The 25691-nt window shown below is 27.3% G+C and overlaps 1 protein-coding gene across 3 annotated transcripts in view; it reads left to right on the forward strand.

Annotated features, from left to right (window-relative positions):
* The window catches only part of Ae2 (anion exchange protein Ae2), a 105465-nt gene that overhangs the window by 67252 nt on the left and 12522 nt on the right, over nucleotides 1–25691 (forward strand). For 2 of the 3 annotated variants that reach the window (XM_088188042.1, XM_088188043.1), the window contains exons 2-7: nucleotides 10064–10247; nucleotides 17058–17373; nucleotides 19247–19433; nucleotides 20083–20196; nucleotides 20267–20490; nucleotides 24825–24978. In XM_088188042.1, coding sequence (XP_088044168.1) covers nucleotides 10064–10247; nucleotides 17058–17373; nucleotides 19247–19433; nucleotides 20083–20196; nucleotides 20267–20490; nucleotides 24825–24978 — 1179 coding nt within the window. Of the gene's footprint in view, nucleotides 1–2283; nucleotides 2423–10063; nucleotides 10248–17057; nucleotides 17374–19246; nucleotides 19434–20082; nucleotides 20197–20266; nucleotides 20491–24824; nucleotides 24979–25691 lie in introns of those variants that run through there. The other variant, XM_088188044.1, reaches the window with a different exon arrangement.

Consider the following 25691-nt stretch of genomic DNA (forward strand, 5'->3'; position numbering starts at 1 on the left):
ATGTAAACAATAACGCAACTGCCACATAAAATTTTATATACGTTTACTAATTCATTATATTTTTTTTGCATTCGGTACAATGTTTCATATTTAATTATAAAATTTAGTAATTGTACTTATACTCTTTTTGGAAAGGACTCGCCATATTTATTTTAAGAGCCATCCATGTAGTAAATATGAAATACCAATACATTTTTAATTCTTAACTAATTTCATATTATTGCAAATATTATTAAAGCCATTTAGTTTTAATGCTATTTTGACTTTTTTAAATTCTTTAAATGGGAGGCTGCTATAGAATTTAGTTGAGAAAGTTGATAGTGAGAATTAGCATTCAAATAACGATTTGCATGAACTGTGTGTCCGAAAGTTCTATTATTTCAATTATCAACAAGTCTAAAATCAGTACAGATTTAGTTTGTTACATTTTTATAATGAATTTAATTGTTTGATGTTGACGTTTTAAAGAGCAAAATTTTTGGTTTAAATTCCGAAATTTTTAATATCATTTTTTTAATGGAATTCAAGTCGTCATTTATATAGCTTTTGATGATTACTATCGAATTATATCCATAATTTATGAAAATTGTTTCTACATATTTTTAATAGTTTTAACTGTACAACAATATAATATGTTTTATCATGTTAAATTGCCAATCATATTTTACTTAATTATATTGAGGCGTGTTGTTATTATTATTTGATGCTTTGTTTTTTTACGTCATATGATTGCCAAGTATCAGATATATTTTGTGTTTTCCCGAGGTCCTATAATGTTTAGGGTTAATTCTTAATAATTTTTATTATTAAAACTTTAATGGTTAATTTCTTAAAAAATTAAGATAAAAAGCGAAAATTTAGGTTATTTTAATTAAATTTGATTTGCGGCAAAGCGCAAATATTTGTTATTAAACTTAAATGTTCATGATATTTTGTTTATTTCTACTTTCTTAAGAAAGTGCAGAGTAAATTTGCGGGCCTATGGTTTTGTTATTTTATAGGGAAGGAGAGGTTAAATATATTAGATATGTATAATAAATATTTACTTCTTTTTATAGAATTTAAAATGATAAATTTAACTGCATTAATAAAACTGCCACGTTTTATATTTTTTTATATAAATTAATGTTCACTTAAAATGCTAGTTGAAACAGTCTCCAATTTGATTATAACTTTAAGTTTATATTTCAAGAAAGTTGGGTTCATAATTGATAAAAGTTAAAGCAACTCATATTTAAAAGTTCTAAAGCAAATATAAAAACCTTAATGCTACGATTGCAACTTCCTTTATATTTTCAGCTGGTGAGCCTGAAACTCTTGTTATCAATTTACACAAAGTAATCGCGCGTATATAGCAATAATGGTTATAGTGCTAGACACCCAAGAATGCCGATTGCATTAGTACTAGTGTATCTGTGAATCTGTCAACTTATTGGTTCCTGTAAAAGAATTAGTAAATGCATTGAGCTCTGATTGGTCAGCTCTAGCACAGGATTGGTTAAAATGACATCATCGGGGATAAATGGGCAAAGTCAGTAGTTGATTTGGTAAGGAGCGGAACGGTTGTTTGTTTAGTTTGTGAAATACACGGTGTTCACCAACTAACGAGATGTCGGAGTATAGTAAATTAGGAAGAGGAAGACCATTATCGGGGCAAACAAAAGAAGTTGTTTTAAATTTGTATACATATTTAAAAAAGCTGTATGAAAGCAACGATTCGGTAATTATTTTTAAAATAATACACTAGTCAAAATATTTGTAAATAAAGCAATATGTGTATTTTTAGGTTGTACCTATTATGGACCAGGTAGCCGAAGCGACAAAGCTGTCGGTCAGAAGGATACAAGCAATTGTTCGGGAATTTAAAAATAACGGAACACGTGCGGCTTTAGGTTCTCCGAAAAAAACTAGGATTTGTAAAAAAATACTAAAAAATTTGTAAATAATAATACTAAAAAAACAAACACAAAATTAATTAATAACAAAAAATGTAAACATTTTTTAATCACCCGGTGACGCACACTAATGCAATCGGCATTCTTGGGTGTCTAGCAACCCGTGAAATATAGTAAATACGTTTTATATTGGTCAGAAAAAGTTTTTGAAAATGTGCTACAAAGGCAACCTGCCTAGCGTGGGGGTAGGTTGTGAATGCGGCTGGTCGGTGCGGACCGAGACTCGGTGGCGCGGGCGGGCGTTGGTCAGGACTAGGGGTTCTAGGGGTTTATAAAAGAACCTTGGTAAGGCTGGATCGATATGGAAGCTGCGCAGCTACATAGCGTCATTACAGCTCCGAGCTCCGAACGCTCAGCACGTGTCGGTTCCACTTTATCGCTGTTTACAGTCCGCGTAAAAAGTGAACTCGACTGAAACTTTCTTCGGAAAATTTTCGCGGAAAATATCTTACTAGGACACTTTACATGTGAGTTTTTTTACTTTTCGATGTTCATAAGCAACTTTTAGACTATTTTTTCGTTTTAAATTTGTCAAGTTGAACATGTTTAAAAACGATTTTCTTAGCTAGAGAACTTATGAATAAATACAAAAATGTTTTTTTCTTAAAAATATTTTTTTACTCGATATCGATAGTTTAATCAAACAATAAGTTACTAACAACTTTTATATGTATTTCAAGTATATCAAAGATAAAAATCTTTAAAATTCGATTATCAAAATGATCGAATTTTTAAAACTAAAGCATTCAAGCTGCTTTAAACGCATCTAGCGATACCTTTTTAATTAACACGTGTTATAAAATGACATTTATAAACTTATAGAGTTTTCAATATTGAATGATAGCAATACAAAGTTTAAATAAGTTTCCGTTTGATTTAACCTTCTAGTTAATAATTCGACAATATTATTAAAATTATATTAAAAGCAACTCGTATTTTTAATTTTAATGTAAAATATTATTTTTTATCAAATAAAACCTTGGATGTGACAAAATTTTAAAAATTGTATTTTTAGAATGGAAAAAATATATTTGGATAAAATACGAAAAACTTTAACTTACCATATGATATTCTTAAAAGCACAATTTTATTCTACTGTCACATTGCGTAATCAACAACCGATTTTTATTTATTTTATATGGTTTTAAACGCACCTCCCTAATTCTTTTTGTGAATTTTGTATTAAATAGAGTAAGACTTATTTTAAAGATTATTTAGCATTTAAAAATTACATTTATAAATGTAGGGAAAATCTTTATAATTTTATAAGTTATATTTAAAAACGTTTATAACAACTTATTAAGATTTAAAAAATGACATTTATTAGTGTATGGAAAAAATATTAAAAAATAAAATGTTTAGTGCTGTTTATTTAATGAATTAAAATTAAAATATCTATTAATACAATCATTTTATTTCAAGTTTGTGTGTTATTTAATCTTTATAATTAAAATGCATTGAAACGATTTGGTATGTATAGGTTTAATTTTATAAAAAAATGTGCGATTATATTTAACTTAACTTCCAAGACAGAATTTTGAGAAATAAACTGAAAATTTGGAGCTCTTTTCCCCATTTTTATTACCAAAAAGTATAATTTAATTTTAATTATCTAAATAAGCAAATATTTTATTGACAGTTTCAATAAAGTCAAGATAAAAATTTAAAAATATGCCGTATTTTTTGATTATTTTAATTATAAATATATAATCCTTCGTGTAAAAGTTTTCGTGTACTTTAAGGATTTTGTGGAAATATTTCACAATGTTTTAATTTAATTATTGAAGTACTTTGGATACTTTCAAAGAGCGTTAAGAGCTAAATATATATAAGGGCTAAATACATGTAATATAAAATTCTTATGAATCTTGTTGCGTGGCAAAGTTTCTTGGATATATGTCTTGGAAATAATTTTTTAATATTGTAGATATACAAATGTGATCGTATAAGGCACCTCAATTTATTATTTAGATCTCTACAACATTCATAAACCTAAAATGGAAGTTATTGAAGGATTATTGCAATATATTCAACACTTATGAACTTACTAAAGACTATTATTTTAGGAAAAATGTATCAATTTATATGCCCTTGATATTTTTTTTAAAACATTTATAAAGAAAATAAAAATTTTACATTTAATTATTATTAAAAATTCCGTATTGTATCTTGATATTTTCTCAATAAAAAAAGCTTTTTAAAGCTTTGTAAATATTTTCCATACAAAATTAAACAATGTTTAAAAAGTTTTTTAATACATATATTTAGAATAGGGTATTATAATCTTTATCATTAATTTTAGTATCAAGTCACCAGCGAGAATTAAAAGTTAGATCACTCCTGGTGTATACGTTACATATATATGTAGGTAAATGTGTTAGAATTTAAATGCAAAAATAAACTGAATATTTTATTAATTTATGTTATATTTTTTATTAATTATAACATACTAAATTAAATTTAAAATATCGCATAACACTATGCGCTATTGATTAGAATTGTTTATTTATTTATTTTACTGTAATAAAAATATAAAATAAAATAAATTTTGTGCAACATTAACAATATATGCAATATATCAGCATTTTTTTTCTTCTATTACTTATGCTAGGTTTCTCATCGAATCTAATAAATTTTAATTTTTTATATGTCATATTGGATATATATATTTTACTTAATTCTATTAGGTTAAAAAATTATATTGAATTTAATAACAATGAATAAATTCTATACATTCTTTCCATTGTAAGTTATATGCATATTTTTAGCTACAAATATTTTATGAGTTCCTACATTTAAAATGCCTCTTTATATAATAATATATATATATTTTTTTTTAAGGAATATTTTCTAATTAAACATGTTTTTTTGATGAGCATAAAATTATGAAATATAAAAATTATTTTAACTAAATAAGTATTAAGAAAACAATATAGAATATAAATAAAACATAGTGTACCACAAAAATTAATAAAAAAAATAGCGGACGGAAAATGTTTATGCATAAATTTCGATGAACGAATTATTAACACAATTTACCAAAATTCCTTTTGTATCACCACGTATATAAATCGATATCGTTAACACGCTTCAACAGTTAAGTGTTCAATCGCAGTAGCCTCAAAATTCTTGAAGTGTGTGCATACAAATATTACTCAATCCAATCGATACCCTTTTGATACATGTCAAAACTCTTTTAATATTCATCGCTGAAACTTTATTTCCGTTGATTTTATATTCCAATTAAATCCAACCGTATAATTAATTTTTTTAGTAATAATTTTATTTTATATTAAAACTTAAATAAAAATAAATATTTCTCATTTTAGTGAAAATTTATTTAAATTGAAACTCAGATGCTTTAATGATGTACGATTGATCAATCATTACATTATTTACAGAGATGTTAAATATTGTAAATTATTTTTATTAGTACAAATATTTTAAAATCTAAAAGAAAAGCAATAAAAAACTTTTTTTATAAAATTTTTTTGAAAAAGTTTTAAAAGGTAATTTACTTTTAAAAAAAGTGTAAGTTCAAGAATAAATTTATTACAAGCAGTTATTTTTGAATATTCAGTAAGCAATAAATATATTTTATACTAAAAATGCATAGTTTGATCTGGGAAACGTGGTGGCCAAGAAAAGTCCGCATTTTTCGGAATTACTCATTCTCCAAAAATTGTGCGCAACAAATCCATTAAAGCTCGAGAAGTTGCATTATCTTACTGAAACCACTTCAGTGCAGTATTAGCAACAGCTGGCACCAAAAAGTTTTAAATCATTGTCCGGTATCGGTCTCCTGTGATGAACACATAATGACCATTGTTATTCTCAAAAAAATATGGTTCAATTATTTTTGTGTACAGAGTTTTTTGTGATTCTCAGAACCCCAAAGCTTGCGGTTATGTTTGTTAAAATATCCACACAAATAAAAACGAGCTTCATCGCTTATGAAGAACATGTCAATAAAATTATTGTTTTGCCTGACAAAATATTCGAAGAGCTTTTCCGGATCTAATGGGTGCAATACTTTCACGAGTTGAATTTTGTATGGAAAAAGGTGCAGATCGTTCTTTAAAATTCTTTGCAGTGATTTTCTAGACCAGTGCTTTTCAACCTTTTTACATCCGCGGACCGGCGTCAACCCAAAATAAAAACCAATAGATAGACTTTCATTTATTGAATCTAATGCTATAAAAATACATTTTTTTTGTTATTGCGACATCTACTGCTGCTTTTTTGCAAACAAATTTTATATGTAAAGCAAAATAGTATGGACATATATGGATTATATATGGATTTGAAGTATTACAATGAGTTGTAATAATTGACTGTTGTTTTGTAAAAAATAATTCGACCACTTCCATTCGATGTTCCGTAGTGCAACTTTTCATGATTAACTGTAAGGGTTAACTTTATGTTAATATCTTATATTATTTAAGTTCTTATCTTATATATTAACAAAACAAAGTTAACTGATTAATAAGTTATGCCTTACACAGAAAAAATAATCCACCCACAAAATCTGTGTGGAAAGTCAATAAAATTTTTCAATGCTATTGAAGTAGTGGTAGCCTCTAAAAAACGCATGCACCTAATCACCACATTCATTAGACATTCAGTAAAAATAACACTTCTCATTTAAATCAGACCGTGTTTAATGAAAATATCTGTATTATGGGCATCTTTGCTTTTATCCGAGGCAGTCAAAAATAGTTTTAATTTATCACACCTCTTATTAAATTTGTTTTGATATTTTTCCGATCCATCGAACAACAATATAAAAAACACGAAGTATTTTTGTCCTTTCGGGGCACATTTTGTAACATAATGCAGATTTTCTTTTATAAATTTACTTTTACCAAATGACTCATTCGCCAGCTACCCCACTTACTGTGATGGCTGAATAATTAAAAATATTTATTTTCCACAACGTCTTCGTTGGTAACACAATAGAATAGCCGCGATGGTTTCCTTTAAAATCTCGGGCCATGATTCATAAAATCTTAGCTGTCCAACTCTTTTATAGTATTTTTAAATGTCCTGTAAGATCAAAGCAAACGTAAAAATCACATGTCTTTTAACATTACTATGAGGTTCACTTCGTTGTTTGGCACAAATATACCCTTGTGTGTTTTTACATACATTGTTCGCTGAATACCTCACTCGGTAGGAAATGCCGTGATAGTATGTGCATATGTATTGTACATATATGTGGATGGATATATTGATATTTGGTCTCGCGACTCGGAGGTAGAAAGGCAATCCGGTCCCAGACGAGAAAATCTTACAAACTATATAAGTGATATTCAATACAATATACCGAAAAATATTTTTTAGACTTGCTCTACTCGTCATGTAATAATTTATAAGTCAATAAAACTATTTTATAGCATTACTCAGGTCGCGAACTTTGCTCCTAGCGTGTTTTAGGATGATAGGGTTGTATGAAGCGTGGCAATGTGGATACGGGCTTAATATAATCGACTATTGATCTTGAAAAATACAATTGGGAAAGCCAACATTTTTTTATTTTTAAAGCGTGTTTATACTATATGAAAATTATTTCTTACATAATATGTTTTCTTTGCTACAAAATTTAAATCTATGCAAAACTATCGATTTTATAATCTTTTCCGTTTGGATTCGAATGGAATACTATAGTGCGTGACTTATCATTTTTGCTACGTATAACATTAATCACGCATGACATAGTTTTTTATATCTGATCAATAAAATTGCTTTGGACTAATACACTAAATATAATATTTTTAATCTTAAAACAATATTACAGTTATTCTTTCTAGACTCTATCTTATTAACGAATATCAATAAATTACTAGGCTTCACTAAATGATAACAGAGCTTTGCTTTATGGTGTATTCCTTTGGTGATATATTGTCTAAGAACTAGAAATTTCTCTATGAGCTTATGCTTAGTTTTTCTTGAGAAAAACACCAAATCAAGAGCCTTTTATATTAAAAATTAAATTTATTAAATTAAAAATATTTTTATACTTTTGCATAAAAAAGGGCATGTCCGTGCCAGACGCTTAAAGATATGCATTTTTAAAAGTTTTTAATAGAGGTTAGAATTATTTAAATGGAAAAAAATTGCTTACGATTTTTTCAACCACTATAATCGGCCTTATCTTTGCTTTGGTAATTTAATAACTACAATAATAATCAGATAATAAGAAACTGCTCCGCGTAGGAATTGGCAGATTGCAAAAATGAATGGAAGCTTTTTAAATAGTTAAGAGGTTTTCTTATCTTTATCTTGTTGGAAATATGAAACATGTAAAGTAGCAACAGTTGTTATTGACAATTTTCGCTAAAACTCGGGTATAATTTCGGGAGACCGAAATTTCTTTGTAATTCGACGCGCTGTAAGAAATTCTGATCCTTTGATTATTCGCATCCATTAAAACTAATCATCATACTATTGAAGTTCTCTGTTTATCAATAATATAAAAATAATTACAACATTATATTTTATTATATATTCCATGTATTTTTTATTGATTAAAATTTCTCGAGGATTTTTGATAAAATCGGAAGGGAAAATAAAAATTCTCATTACTCGAGAAATTAATAACATAGAGAAACTGGAATGGATATTTATGCCCCACTAAGATGATACCAGCTTTTTATATTATAAACACATTGGATCCTTTTAAGATAATTAAAATATGTTCATTTTTCTATTGTATAATACATATTATTTTTTTGGATTTCATTATTTATCATGAGATCTGGATTTATTATGTAACCGTAATAGTTAGAGAGAAAACTTACTAATAAATGTATTATAATGTAGTGATATTTCTTTTTACGGAAATTAGAAACAATATTTTTGATTTCTGTAAATATATTATTTATAATATTATTAGTTTCTCAATTGATTAAATCATTAGTAGTTGATTCTGTCGTCTTCAAGGTCTGATTTTACAAATCATTTATCTTATTATCTTTCAACTTTAAATTAACTTGAAGATCAATTTAACAGTGCGCTATTTATCAATTATTATTTTTTGCAAGTCGCTACATTTGCCGAGAACAATTATATAAAAGTGTCAATTGAAGTCATATTAATAAAAAATGAGTTTATCATGGTGATGACATAGATAGCGGTTTTAGCTAGTTTTGCGCTGGAATAATCCTAATATAATACTCAATGTAAATATTAAAAAAAAATTTCCCCTATTTTATATTAAAATAAAGCTTAAAAATAATTATAAACTACCTTTGTTACAAATCAAATTATGCTACAATAATTATAAAATCGTGGCTATTAATAATATATTTATAACTACTAAAAACATTGATCTAAATCACACATTTTTAATTATAAACATACCGAATTATTTATCTATAGGCATTTTTTTAAGTATCATTAAAAGAAAAATCTGAAATCTTAAGAAATCATATAGTATAAAAGTCGTAGAGATTGAAAACTTTCGTTATTATTCAACTTTGTTATTATTATCGTTATTATTAAATCATATAATATGGAAGTCGTAGAGATTGAAAACTTTCGTTATTATTCAACTTTGTTATTATTATCGTTATTATTAACTCTGGGTTATTATTCAAAAAGTAGTTAAAAAATACATTGGGTTTTTTTTCATTAGATTTTACAATAACAATACTTGTTTACAATATAACAGAAAAAAATACGCAATAGACTCATTTGTGATCCTTTTTTTGTATCCTTTGCAAGTCAGAGGTTCTCGAAAAAAGATTTTGCAAAATATTTTTTATAATACCCATACGAACGTATCACGTACGTTCGTATGAGTAGGGCGGTTAAATACACGTAAAACTTAAACGCTAGTTTTTATTTGAGTTGTAGGAGAATGAATTTTAATTTAATTATATTATTAATAAAGCATAAAATTGATTTTATATATGTTCGGCATAGTGTAAGGGACGTACTTCTTATTATGTCTTTAGTGTTTAATTTTAAATGCGATAAAAAAAATTTTTAATTGACACCCAGTTGAGTTTACTCTTAATATTATTAATATTTGATTAGTTAAAACCTTCAGTTTTTGTGATACGAAATTTATCTTAATTTTATTTTAATCGACTGATTTTTTTCAGATTACTTATCGAGACGATGGACCTCAGAAGCCTACATGGTCTAGCGCAGTGTTGTTAGACGACGAATGTGAAGAAATGTTTAACACAAATGAAAATAACCTTCCGGTTACCCTATTCAACTCAGAAGATGCCAGCACTTCATCTCAAATGCCAAGAAAGGAACTTGATCTACTGGACAGTTCTGGTAAGTTAATTAAAATAAATAAGTATAGACCAATACCTTTATTGCTAGCACTGTGATTTGGATATAAATTTCACATTTTCATACTCTTTAAAATTTCATAGTATATGACCGAGATATGACAGTATGTGCTCTTATTTAGGAATTGTAATACCGGTATTAGGGCAAAAATCGGTACTACCGGTATTACAAACTAAAGTACCAGTAGTACCATTTTTTTTAAATCCATAGATTTTATTTACTAAAAACAATAACTCCATGGCTTAGAACTATAAAAACGACGATTCCCATATTGTTTAAAAGCAGAAGCGGAGAATAAAATAATGTTCATTGAAAGGGATCAACCGAAATGTAAACAACGTAAAAAATATTATGCAGTATTTACTTTTTTACTTATTCTATAATATTTAGCTAAAATTAAAGTATGTTACTTTTAACACTAGTCTAGATCTTTCGAAGATAAAAATAATTGAGATATTCCACAATATACAATATATTAAATTTGCAATAATTAAAATATGATTATATAATTAAATCACATCTCAATCAAAAAATATGTTGCATTTCAAACAAACAGATTTACAATTTTCTAAGAGCTCCTTTCTCATAAGGCTCTTTCGTAAAATCATAACTGACCAAAAATAATGCGTGATATATGAATATATTTCATTGGAATAAATTGCCGATTTGGCCCCTGGTGCTCTGACAATAGTTACTACATCTTAATTTAATATCTTCAAAGAAAATATTCCGACTCTTGAATACGTAAAATTCGTAAGCATGTATCAACATTTATCAATATATTACAACACAAATTTAGCAATAAAACATTCAGTTCAACTTTGAATGAATGGACATTATTTTTTTCTCATTTTTATTATCTATTAATAAAAAAATAATGATAATGTCAGGTATTGACTATTTTCTTTCTCGGTATTATTGCAATCACTACTCTTATTGCTTCGCATTGCGCTGTGACATATTCGACATAATTCGATAGCGTCTTCAGTGCCCTGTGTAAAATGCTTCTTACGATACTTTATTAAAATTCCTAGATTTTAATATATGCTAAAATCGTTAATTTAATTTTGATTTCTGGCCCGCCTCTAAAATATTTATGATCTGGCAATTTACAAAAAAAATTTATTAGCACCAGTATCTAACAAGAATGGATAAAATATATTAAAACAAATTAATACATACGTATGTTTATGTATCATATACATACATATAGGTATAAAGAAAAATCCCAATCTTGGGTATTTCTAAGAATTATTATTCGAAGAATCGTCGGTTTTGTGTTTATGATTTTAGTACTTATCAAATCTTTATCTACTGTTTTTTCTCATTCTCTGTCCTTATATTAGATTTGAAAATAATTTCAAGCTAATATCTGTTTTAGTCATTTTGTAAATTTGCCGAAATAAAATTAGTTGATTATAAATATTATATTTCTATATATTTAAATATATAAGCAGTACATTTTAAAATATTAAGAAATAGTATTAATCATTGTAATTTTTTTAATTAAGATTTTAGATTTTGATCAATAAAATTATTTTTATGTAATTTTAGTTTATATTCTAGCCGTAAAAAATATATAATATATTATATAACAATATATTATATAACAACTAATTTTAAAATATATAATATATTATATAACAACTAATTTTGAGTAAAAAGCTTTAAAGCAAGTAAATGCTTTTGAAAAATATTTGTAAGCATAAAGAAATATTGTTTATACAATAGTTATACATTGAATTGCCTTTGATGTCCTGACTGTTAATAAATCAAAACATTACTTATTACTTTTGGAGTCGATTCTGACTTCCACTCTGAATTCGACTCTGATTTTAACAATTCTAATAAAATCAACCTTTTTTATTAGCGTATAAAATTTATAGCAATAAAAATAATAATAAATAAATAAAAATTAGAAATTGCCACGTCTTCTTAACTATTTAACTAACATTGTTTTTTTTAAATTTATTATTATTTTCATTAAAAATACATCGTGGTACATCATTCTTATTTATGTGCGACAGATTTAAAATTAATATTAATATATGGAAATATGTAAAAACAACACCTTTTATTTTGGTGTTGATGGAAGTCGGTGAATTTTTACGACTTCGCATTTACAGCCCTGTTTATTACATAAGGTAGTTATTCCAGTCCGCGAAAATTGTATTGCGGCTGGACATTTGGTAAATTTTGAAACAATTTTTTCAACCGTTTCTGGTAAAATATTTTTATCTATATATTTACAAGAATATGGTTTCTTACCTATTATTTATGAATTACTTATTATGGGTATACCCTGTGAATAGTATTTAGTTAATGGATCACTATTGCAATTCACACAACACTAATGCTTTTCAACACATTTTTATTTACATGTAATATACTGTATTTTTATTATTATTTTGCTGAATGTACATTGCAATTACTTTTGTATATTTACGTACTATATATTTGCTTAGATTTGTAAATCGTATGATATTTCATAAAACAATCTTTCATATATAAATATAGTTTTCGATCACATATTAAAAAAAATCTTCATACTGTATTTCTTTCACCATTTTTTTAACATAGTATATGAGAATTGTAAATATTTGCTGGGTCACGCGTAGTGCACATCGTGACAATTTCTTTGTCCTTCCATGCAAATACTATATTATTATTGTTCGTTCATCTACAGCAGGGTTTCACAACCCTGTGCCTGCGGGCACACATGCCTCCGTGGAGCTATTTGTATGCGCCCGCTGGCAGCCGGTCAAAAGAGCGTGCGTCAAATGAGCGCAGTCATATGAGCGCTGCATTATAAGCGCTGCGTCATAAGAGCGTTGTAACATAATAGCACGCGTCAAATGCGCAGACAATCACATGAGCGTTTGACAAAAGAGAGCACGTCATAAAAGCGCAAAAATACTTTAGTAAAAATTAAGAATAAAAATTCACGAGATATAGGCGGTAAAATTAGTATTTTATGTGCCAGAGCGTAATGACGATTAAAATGATTAGCTAATGCAAGCATCATTATTTATTAATTATTACGTACATACTCAAGTATGGCTCCCCATCCCCATACGTATGATATACATATATTTTGTACTAAAATGAAACGCCGATTATGAATTTATTATTAGATTTTTTCTGTAATGTTTTTCTGTAAATTAAATTGACAAATAATTATCGACTCGACTTGCAATGAATATGTACAGGTATAGGGCAGGTATATGGACCGCCAGACCTTTTTTCATTTATTTTAGACTACTACTTTATCGTGAATGGCGATAACAAGCACTATATAAATTTTAAGCGCAAAGCGTAAGATAAATAAAATCATCTGAAAATAAATGTGATTGCAAAGGGTTAAAACATTTATTCTGCCAAATTAATTTTAGCCATATTGTATAATAATCAAAAAGAGAGTTACCTATGATTTTTTAAATACCGAATTGTAACTCATTACAAAAAAAATCACCGCTGTCCAGGTGCATACTAATGCATGACATTGGTGAATGACACGGACGATACGCACTTGTTTAAAATATTTTTACGATATTAAAACTTAAAATAGTAATTGGTGAATCTGTAGGATTTTTTTTAATACTTTTTTTATTAGTCTAATACTGTGTTATTACTAAAGACCTAAATTTTCCGCGATTACAATAAAAGTATTTTTTTGTGAATTTCGTGCTTTGTCCATTCCAAAAAGGGTAGTATTTACACAATATTTGATTAAAATACTAAATTAACTGAACGTCTTGGCTCGTGTAGTAAAAATATATGTACATATATCGTACGTATGGGGATGGTGATCCATACTTTCGTATGTATGTAATAATTAATAAATAATAATGTTTTCATTGGCTTATCAATTTAATTGTCATTACGCTCTGGCACTAAAAATACTATTTAATCTAAAAAGATTTTTTAGTAATCTAAATAAAATATAGTTTTAGATAAATACACCCATACCTCGCTATACGGTCGCTCTTTATACGGCATTTCGCTATAACGGCCCTCTTCAATTAAGGCACGTTTTCGATTTACGGCCTAAAATATTTCGCTATAACGGCAAAAAAAACTTTTTCTCGATGTCGATTTTTAAAAAAATTTTAAAATAGATTTGATTTGCATAATTTGAAAATGTAAGGTAAAGCAGCTAGCGCCGATGAGGCCGCATCTAAGGAATATCCCAACATTTTAAAGGGAATTATTGAAAGAGGTGGTTATAAACCTGAACAAGTGTCATCCAAGCTTTCTTGTTGAACACAACAACAAAGCTTGGATGACTAAAGCTACTTTAGAGAATTGGTTCAAAAATCACTTTTGCACAGAAGTGAAAAAATATTTGTGAGACAATAACTTAAGCAACAAGGCTTTGCTAATTTTGGATAATGCACCAGGGCATGCTACTAATTTATCCGAATTATCTGAAGATGTCATGATTGAGTAACTTCCGAAAAATACAACAGCTTTGATCCAACCAATGGATCGGGGTGCAATAGCTACTTTTAAGGCATATTACCTACGCCGAACTTTCCGAGCACTTATAAGGGAAACCGATGGTAAATCTTCAATTAAAACATTTTGGAAAAACTATAACATCAAGGATGCTGTTGACAGCATCAGTGAATCATGGAAGTAATTAAAATTAACAACAATGAACCATGTTTGGAAAAAAATATGGCCAGAATGTGTAAAAAGTACTGATGCAGAAGTTAATTGCCGTCCTGAAATTAGACAAAACATTTTGGATCTAGCACGTGATCTCGGCTTTCAAGGTTTGAACGAACGTTATGTGCTTGATTAACTTGAAGCTAATAGGGAACCCCTTTCATATGAGGAACTCATTCAGTTGCAAGCAGAACCGGCATTTGATGAAGAGATAGAGCCTGTTGTATCCAAACAGCTAACATCAAAAAAATTGTCGAAAGCTTTTTCCTATTTCGAACAAGGAATAAACATCCTCCTTGAAAACGATCCTGATGTCGAACGTAACGCTAAAGTTTCTCGAGAAATTAACTCAGCCATTAGCTGTTATAAATCACTGAAGAACGAAATAGTTAAGAAGGCAAGACAAACAACGTTGTACAATTTTTTTAAGCCAGGCCCGTCCTTACCAGCGAAAAATGATGATGACAGTGATCTGCAGGTTACCATTTCTTCATCGTCTTCAGATTAAAGCCATTTAAAAAAAAATATGTATGTATACATACACATATTTTATGTAACATGAAGTTGTTTCATTTTTGTTTATGGATTATTGTTGGTTTTTGGAGTATGTTATTATTTTATGTACAAATGTATGTACTTGTTATGTATGTATTTTTGATTTAAATGAAATAAAAAGATAAAATGCATTTTAAATGATAAACCATGTTACATATTAAACAAATTTGGTACCAATCCCATTGAATTTGTATGAATTTGTATTAGAATAATTGATTCCTTATACGGATTTTCGCTTTGTGGCCAAGTTTCGTGGAACGTATCTAGGTATGGGTGTAATTTAGCGAAAAAATTGCTTTTACACTTTCCAAAAATGAAAAAGTGATTTGTGAAAATAGTTTGGATCCAACATTATTTATTAGTTATCTTAAAAAACTTTTAGTGCAATAGTAGATTATAGCTATTTACCATTTTAGAACCCGTGGCCATATTTTTTGTATTTCTTTTTACACGCAAATGTATATTACCGCAACTTTTTCAGGAAGAAACATAAAAAATTAAAGAAGAAATTATGAAATTTCAAAATTACATCAATTTATAATCTCAGTAGTGTTGAAAACTTTTGGAATCTAGTTGACCATAAAAAGTACGCTCTTTTGAACACACAATAATAACGTAAAAAGTGTTAATTGTAAAGATAGCTATTTTATTTATATAATTGACACGTCTTTCTAGTTTTAGAAAATTGATTATTTCAAGAGACTCATATTAGCAGTTTTAATATTGGCGTAGATATTGTTTATCTGTTTATATTTTCAATCGGCTGTGATAGTCCAGCCACAGATTATCACAGCCTAAATAGTTGCAATGAATCTGTGGTCCTCTTGAAATATGACACAAATTAATTACCACTTCTGTGCAATGTAGCACATCGTTATCTATTTTATATTTAGAATAATTTATATTAAAATATTTTATATTTAGAATATTTAATTTAATATTTCAAGGAAATAATTAAAATTGTCACGTATTAAATATGCTATCACGATTACGATCGAATAATTGGAACTGGCTTTACTTTTGACCAAGATTGTGCTATTCCATGTATAGCATCTCTTTTCCATAAATTGATAAGGCCATAATTAAGGAAATAATTAAAATTTTACGTATAATATACGCTATCGTAAATGTAAATTACTTTTTACAATATTTATACATTTTTATACATTAAAATCCATATTAAAAATTACAACAAATCTTTTTTCAATTAACGAACACGTATTATCTATAACAATATATTTATACATACATATATATATATATATAATAAAAAGCACAAATTAAATTTTTTTAAATGCAATTAATATTATTGCATATCTTAAAAGAAGGTTATTGTACACAAAAAACTTAAATCATCGTGAAATTTTACATATTATTAGTATACAGAAAATGTTAATGATTTTAATTAAAATTTGTATTGTAATAAATATTGTTATATTGAAAAAATCTAAGTATTTTCATAAGATAAATTATATTCTGTAAAAAAATCTTCTCTAACATTTTTAGGAAAACATGTGCGATTTTTGTGAATTTATTAATTTAAATTTATTTATTTTATATTTTTAGCGCATCGCAAAAAGAGCTACCCCCATACATATGTTCCCTTGAAGCCAGGCAAAGTAGTGAGACGCAGATTCTTCTCTACGTCTGGCGACGACGGTGCATCTTCATGGAGAACAACACTGATAGACTCGATACCAGAACCCGAAGCCAAGACCAGCCCAACGGAAAAAGAGAGCTTTAAACTGAGCTTTGATTCGGACACTCAAGTATCAGATCCTGCGTCCGAGTCGACCAACATCGCTACGAGCTCCCTAGAAAAACACGTACAATTCGGGAGCGACGATAAATTCCCAGAAACCATGGAGAAACCACCGAAATCGTAAGTTCAATTTTAAGCAAAAATATAATTTTATTATAAAATAGTAAACGCGATTAAGCACAGTTTTTTTTAATAAAAAATTAGGATTTTTTAAGTTTGCAATCAAAACCTATAATATGTATGAATGATTTATTAAAATGTTTTCGGACTATATCAAGTACTTATGTATATATATATATATATATATATATATATATATATATATATATATATATATATATATATATATATATATATATATATATATATATATATATATATATATATATATATATATATATATATATATATATATATATATATATATATATATATATATATATATATATATATATATTTAACAAGTAAAAGTTAATCAAAAAATTATATTAAAACTACGTGCATATTGTTTCTTAAAACAACTATGAAGGACAAATAAAAATAATAAAACTGTATTTATTAATTAGAAATCTGAACATCATGACTTCACAGATATTTTCCCCAAATGCTTTTTTATGGTATGATATTTTGATATAATACTATACTTGAAAACTTGGATAATCTAAACTATCAATTTTTGTATGGTTTTAAATGTGTATAATATATTTGCGACAAAGATTATATTTTTTTATTTATATTATATTAACAACGTTACAACATCATATTTATTCCACCATTAGAAATGTTCATTCTTGACAAAATATAATATAGTGTTATAATGATACTAGTTTGAAGTATGAAAAAACTTTCTTATGAATAAATTGTGAAATATTATATTATAAAAATATAAAAAATAGCGTATGTAAATCTATAAATTAATTTTTCACTTCCTGTAAAGTTTACTATTTTAGTATTTTAAGACCTAGTCTCATATTTAATATTCGAAAATCAGTATGAATATTTCTAAGAGGTATTAAATCATTATATTCAAACCTCTTTGGTTAATGTAGCCCAGTAAAGTTGTAAAAGTTGCCGTCTTGTGACTAAACTAATATTTGATATCTTATTCATTCATGCATTGTATGCATCTTCATGCATGCATCATTCAAGCATTGAAAATCCGGTTCATTTAAATGGCGAGTAAACCACTCTTCGATTTTTTTCCGACCGACATTTTCAAAGTATTTCATGAATCTGTATATTTCAGAAATATAACTTGCCTCGGTCTCTTTAGAATCAAATACATATCCACGGTAGATAAAATCTTTCTCCACGATCGAACAAGTGGTACTGGCTTTACTTTTGACCAAGATTGTGTCGTTCCATGTATAGCATTCAATATCATATTTTTTCCCAAAAATTGTTAAGGCCATCATCTTTATCGGCAACCTCGGTCAGTTAGTTGAATTAAACTTGTAACCATCAAACAGTCGTTTGTTTTTCAATATGTTTTCATTCGGATGAAAATGAATGTTATATATCAAAAATACTGCTTTCTGGGGAAACGCGTACTTTCGAACCAATCTTTGACGATTTCTCTATCCACTCATTCTCCTTTTTGGTTATAATCAACATGAAATAGGTTTTTAAATTTTATTTTAATAAAATTTAAAATCAATTTTATAAAATTAAGTTTATTTCAAGCACTGTTAATCTGCAAACAGGATAATCCAGAGTACACTGTATTCTTAATAATCATTTATTTCAATGTGATAATTAAATTTACAAAAGTACTTTTAGATAAAATACTTATAAATGGTTTATCATTATTGTTATGTTTTAATATAATATAATGAAGATACAAAAAAACATGGTTACAATTTAAAAAGAAAAAAATGAAAATGCCTTGAAATGCGCCATTATATAAATATTTTCTCATAATATAACCAAACGTGAATTTAAAAATCATCTGAAACGGTATTCGGATTAATAAAAATGTTATTTTGTCTCTCAGGGTGCGCAAGATTAGCGCTCCGCATGGAAGAAAATTTTCGTTGCAAGAAGAACCACAGTTGAAATACGAAGGTAGGAGAATATCTGTGCAACCCGAAGATGCCGTTCTTCCTGAAGCGGATTTGGAAGACTTAGATAGCCATAGATCAGATGATCCAAGAGTTTTTCGTCGCTCAAAGCTTCGCAAGGTAACCATTTAATTTTTTTACAGTCAGAATTTTTTACTTAATTGCCACTTACATGATTAGAGACAATGGAGACATTTTGCATTTTAAGACTTTATTAGAAATACTGTCATTTTCGGGAGCTGTACTAAATAATTTATTATCAAGTTAATTTAGAGTATACTAGTATCAACTTTGCATTGATTTTGAAGACTCTTGGCAATAGCTTTCTTTATAAATAAGGGTTATGGTATGAGAAAGAGAATTATGGTGTATAATATCGTTGCATTAGGTAGATTGATTGTTATAGGAATATCTAGAATATATGCTAGAATAATGTGTAGGTGTAGTCAGAGCTTCCAAATTTATATTTTATTTTATAATAAACTTTAGAAAGGTTCTCTCATATCGATTTGATGTTTATATAAATTATGTTATGTCAATTTATAGTTACTTTTGGTTCAAAAAACAATTTGGCCATGAATTGCAGATCGTAGCAGATGTGCTTCTATTTTCACTAATCTTATTACAATTTATGTCTCAATTGCTTATCAAAACTTTTGTACTATTGTGTATTATTTATTACTACTGATTTTATATACAAATAAGGTCAAAATGTCTACCTCATTTTGACATGTATTTGTAGTAAATTATTATTCAAACCATTATTTAGATATCAACGGCGAACACTCACATCAGCATCAGTCGCAAGGATGGACCTGGAAAACTCAAAGAAATACTGTCTCCTAGCAAGTTCAAGAAGATTTACGACCATCAGCCCCATTCGGTTAGTAATAGTTATAACATTACAGAGCTATTTTACTATGTATATACCATAACATACATCTACTTCAAAGCTCTTCGTCCAATTGGACGAACTGAGTGAAGGCGCTGAAGAGTGGAAGCAAACGGCGCGTTGGATCAAATACGAAGAAGATCTTGAAGAAGGTTCCGATCGCTGGGGCAAACCACATGTGGCTTCTTTGTCATTCCATTCTCTTTTAAACCTTCGTAGGTGCATCCAATCTGGAGTGCTGCTTTTGGATATGAATGAAAAAGATCTAGCAGGCATTACTTTCCGGTAAGTGATCATCCAATATCTATCAATCCATCTTTTCGCACGAAAGAATATAATAAGAGGAGTTAGAATTAACTATGCTTAAAATATATACATGACTATGTATATCGAACTTATTCTTTGCGTATACATTTAAGAAAGAGAGAGAGAGAGTATCGGATGCACAGTACTCTTTTGAGTTCATTAGTAAGCTGGCGGTATGCTATTATTATTGAATATTAGAATAAAATTAATTTTTAATTTTTCGTTAGATTTATAAAACGAAACATATAGATATATTGAGTGCATCATTTAAAACATCCCGAAAATTCACAAAAAAACAATGAAATTGACGCATTGGGCATGAGAAACAAAATCTGTCATGTATTAAGTCATAAACATCAGCTTTTGAAATAATATCCAATAGAGCTTTAAGTGCCTGCAATAAAATTCCAAAGGATTAGCACTCTGTTCAGATCAATTGCGAAAAAATACATGGACCCAAAATTAACCATTTATAATATAAAAACGTATTTGTGTAAATTAGATTTTTTCTTTGCATTTAAATATCTTATGTGAAAGAAAGATGTAAGGTAGTCTTTTAGGGTGAACTATTCCGTCACATCTAAACTAGCAGATAAAAATTAATTTATCACAAAAACAGTGCGTACCAATCAACATTTAAATATATAATACATGGACAATGTCAACCCTTTCAGCCATTGAATGTAAAAAATCATATGGAAGGAAAACGTCCGAATGACGACTCAGAGGCCGTCTTTTTTCTTTGTTTTTTGTTATATGGTTTGCTATTTTAATTACCTATGTTTAAGTAAATATAATACTCGCAACTATATTCTTTATCTAGCTGTATCATTTTTATACCGCAAAGTTGTACAATTTTCCGTTAATTTTTAATCAAACTTACAAACTTCAGTAAATGTTTTGACTTATTATATAAAATTAATAATGACAAAATAATATTTTTTAAATATATTTTATTCTCTAATGGTATGTTCAAAGCAGAAATTTAAATTACTAAAAATATTAATAGAATACACTCGATGGATAAATCGAAAATCGGATTTGCCAGAAAAAACTCTCGTACGATGAGCTCTGGCATCATATTATGTACGGAATTTCTAGTCCAAAGAAACTGTTTTCAAGGCACGACGTAATTTTATCACGAGCAATAAAGCTTTTAAATATCTACTTAACTGTAAAGAACAAAACGCCGTATTGTGCAATATAGCGTGAAATTCAATATAATGATCTGAAGCCGCGTAGTAATGGAATGAATATAAATTTATAAATTAACAAATGTTATTTAATATACGAAAGTAACGTTTTATGATTTAAAATAATCCATAATTATAATTTATAGCTCAAAATTCATCATAATCTATTATAGCCAGTAATATAAATGTAATTAATAATAATTTTTAATTATGTTGTCATAGCAGGCGTTGAAAAACTATTACCTATGTTTTTTTATAAAATAAGAACGGTACTAATTGGGAAAAAAACGATAGTATCTTAATGAAAAAAAATCATTCAAAATTGATAAACAATTAAATCATAATTTCGATATATCATGCATTTGTGTACCCACCTTTATTGTTTTTAATTGCGAATATTTTACATTTAAAGTATCGAATTATTATTAGCTGTAAATAATGTAAAAAAAATATATTTTTATTCTGGAATTTATCTGGGACGATTTCATTTATATTAGTTGTATGAAACGACAAATTTATTTCAATTTTATTTTTTTAATGAACGTTAATATTTTTTAAAGATGATTTCAAAAATATTATCATTTTATACCCCCTTTACCCCCTTAAATAATATTATGTAGCTTCAACTTCGTTAAAACTTTGCTTCAAGTATAGAGAAAATGTAACAGCGTACATTAATTATATTTTTATTTTATGTAGATAATATTATAAAAAAGCACAAAATTTTGTATTTAAATTTATTATTATAAAAACAACCGCAGTGCGTATTTTTAATAAAAACTTATTATCCGTGGATTGAAAAATATTAGAATATATACTTATTAACCAACAATTTTCAATTTTCAACTCTCAAATTTATATTAGTAATAATTAATTGTTGTTAAAACACACATTTTTTTAGATATATTACGATATAAATATAATATGTGACGTGGTTTTATTTATGTATGTAGATGCATACATATATGTATGTTTTACAATGTGTCGCTTTGATTTATGTAATATATTAAATACGATATGTGTGTTGATTTAATTAGGTAACGGAATACTTGTTTCACGAAAAAGACCCGGAAAATTATAATGAGAACCACATCTTTGAAATATTATGTGCATAATTTAAAATAAAATAATATTAGTTTTACATTACTCCAGTTTAAAATTATAAATATTGAACATTATATCTAGAATTATTTTGTAGAAAAAAATTGTGAATTAACCACATATTTTATTTTTTTATAAATTTATTTATGATCGTTCCTTAACTCTCTGTTAGTGGTAGACATTTATTTAAAAAAGGGTTTTTTTTCTTAACCGCGTAAATCAAGGGATAAGTGTGTAGTGTAAAAATTAACATCTTCAATAGTAGTAGTGCATAAAGTGAAAATAAATAGTTGCATTAACCCTTTCGTGCTCAAATAAATTTTTTTTATTTTTTTATTTTTTTTTGCATTTTCTAGTCATTAGTATTTATTAAAAAATATAGAAAAAAAATATTAAAAAAAAGCGATTGGAACTTAAAAAAAAAATATGGGATCTATACTTCCCACTGATACTTGGTAGAGTACTTATTGTGCGCAAAAAAGAAAAACTTTTTTTTTTAGGAATTTAATTTATTTAAAGTAAAAAAACAATATGATTAAGGTAAAAATAAAATAAAATCATTTCTTATGAAAAAGATCAAAAAATGGTGAAATATGTACATAGTGGTACATCGCAACCTCTACACATGCATTTAGTTTGTTTCGCCATCTTTTTTACACTACAAAGTCTACACCTTCTGTAAGTTTCACTTTTTAGAGGCATATGTGTACCTACAGATTCTAGGGGTATATTCTCTAGTACTCGGGCATTATTAGCCAAAAAGATTGATGGTCTGTTACGGCGTTTCAGCGAACAAAACTTGCCGATCAACTGATTTTCTAGAGATATCTTAAAGGCTAATTTAAAATTCAGATCAAATCACCCCTAATCTATACAACACACTGTAAAAAAATGTCTTTATAATTCAAATCAACCGTCAAAATCCTTATTGTCCTTAAAATTTTAAAGTTTTGTTACAAATTCAACTTATCTAACACACGACACTCGAAATAATACAAATCGTGTAATTTTAAACTCAACTGCCACTTTTAAGTTCAATGGATGAAGTAGGTATATAAATGTTTCATCGTAATACCCAATAATAATTCTAGATGGCAGTAGTGAATAAAATTGGGAAACGTAATTCCCACTGATCTTTTTAGGGCTATTTTGAAAGTGGGAAACCGTATTCCCACTGGCCACGAAAGGGTTTTAATAATCTAAAACAATCTTTATTTTTTACTTGTATGCCATAAACACAATTTTCACATCTCTGTAAATGTCCTCCACTTTTAGAACTACATACAGAATATATTTTCTATTTTTTTCAGAAACACATATTTAGTTTATATAATATTAATTCCTGTTATAATTATATTTATATTAATTATTATTCATTGCTAAAATTTTAAAATTACAAATATGTATACGCAAAAAATTATTAAAATATATCTCCTTTTTCTAAATATATTTTGTTTGAAGTGTGCCGCGGAATTCTGGGAAGAGCTTTGATGTGAAAAAATGTTGCCGAGTACTGCTATACATCCTTTTGTTTTAAATCAAACATACTCTTCTCAGAATATACATTTGAAAGAAAGGTCATATTTTGGTAAATACAATACACACTATAATTATATTCAACGAAATATATGATAATATTATCTTTTATAAACGTTAAAATTATTCGATTTAATAATTAAAATTATTTTTGGGTAAATTTTGCTTAACAATTATTACGCGAAAGTTTACAAAACATTAACATAACTTTTATTTATGTTCAGGATATATAAATAAAAGTATTAAGGCAACTTCTTCGAGTTTCTTATGTTTTAAATGTTAAGTATAACTATGTGGTTAATATAATAATTGAAACATCGCAAAGTTTCGACCAACAATTTTATTATTCCTTCATGATTACAATCAGTTCATGAAATACAAAGATTTACTATCACAAAATTATCAAAGTAAATTAGCACTAGTTTTTTAAATTAATTACATTAATGTGTGTAATAAAACTATATCTAAATATTATTTCCTCAGAATCGCTGAACAGATGTCAATCGATGAACTAGTAGACGAAGCAGACAAATCAGCCGTAATGCGCAGTCTTCTACTTAGGCATAAACGTGTCAATGATAATGAAAAAGGCTTCAAAATAAGCTTGAAAAAGAACTCGAGCTACACCAGCCTACAAGTAAGTAATAAGACAATGATTATTTAATATCTATATCTAAAACTACAATCTAATTCCTTTTTACCCTATTATATTTTTACCTAAAGGATCATGAGGTTTGTTATATTTTGTAATGTACTTATGATATAATTAAGGGCTGTTTTGTTGTGCTTTTACTTCCATTATTTCTTGTTTTGATTAAATATTCGAATCATTATTAACGATATTTTTAAAACAGGCTTATAGCCCTTAAAACTCGAATGAAATCTATCAAGTATTTTTAAATAAATTAAATTATATTAATACATACATGTGTGTGTAGAATTAAGTGTAAAGTCATGAGATTCGCGGTAAATCGGAAGGTACGAATACACGGGTCTACAAAATATTTCATACTTACAATTATGATTCAAAGAAGATCTAGCCATTTTCTAAGAATGTTCTATATTTTAGGGGACTCTCTCTCTCTAAACAAGCTATATAAGTAGCTCATCGAATCCCTCTTGTTTTTATATTTGAATATCTATGTACATACATACGCTAGTATGTATTTCATTAAATCTATTAAACTCTCAAATACTAAATCTCAAATTACTATAGAATTAATTTAATTAGCTGTCATGGTCTAAAAATTATGCCAAATATGTGAAATTTAACCATATAGGTTTTATTTTTAAATTATAAAACATTTTTTTAGTTATCGCGTATTTAACCTTTGTTCCAATTTTCTATAT

Source organism: Plectrocnemia conspersa, unplaced genomic scaffold (genome assembly GCF_051122295.1).
Source record: "Plectrocnemia conspersa isolate PC_06_02 unplaced genomic scaffold, ASM5112229v1 ptg000006l, whole genome shotgun sequence".
Lineage (NCBI taxonomy): Eukaryota > Metazoa > Arthropoda > Insecta > Trichoptera > Polycentropodidae > Plectrocnemia > Plectrocnemia conspersa.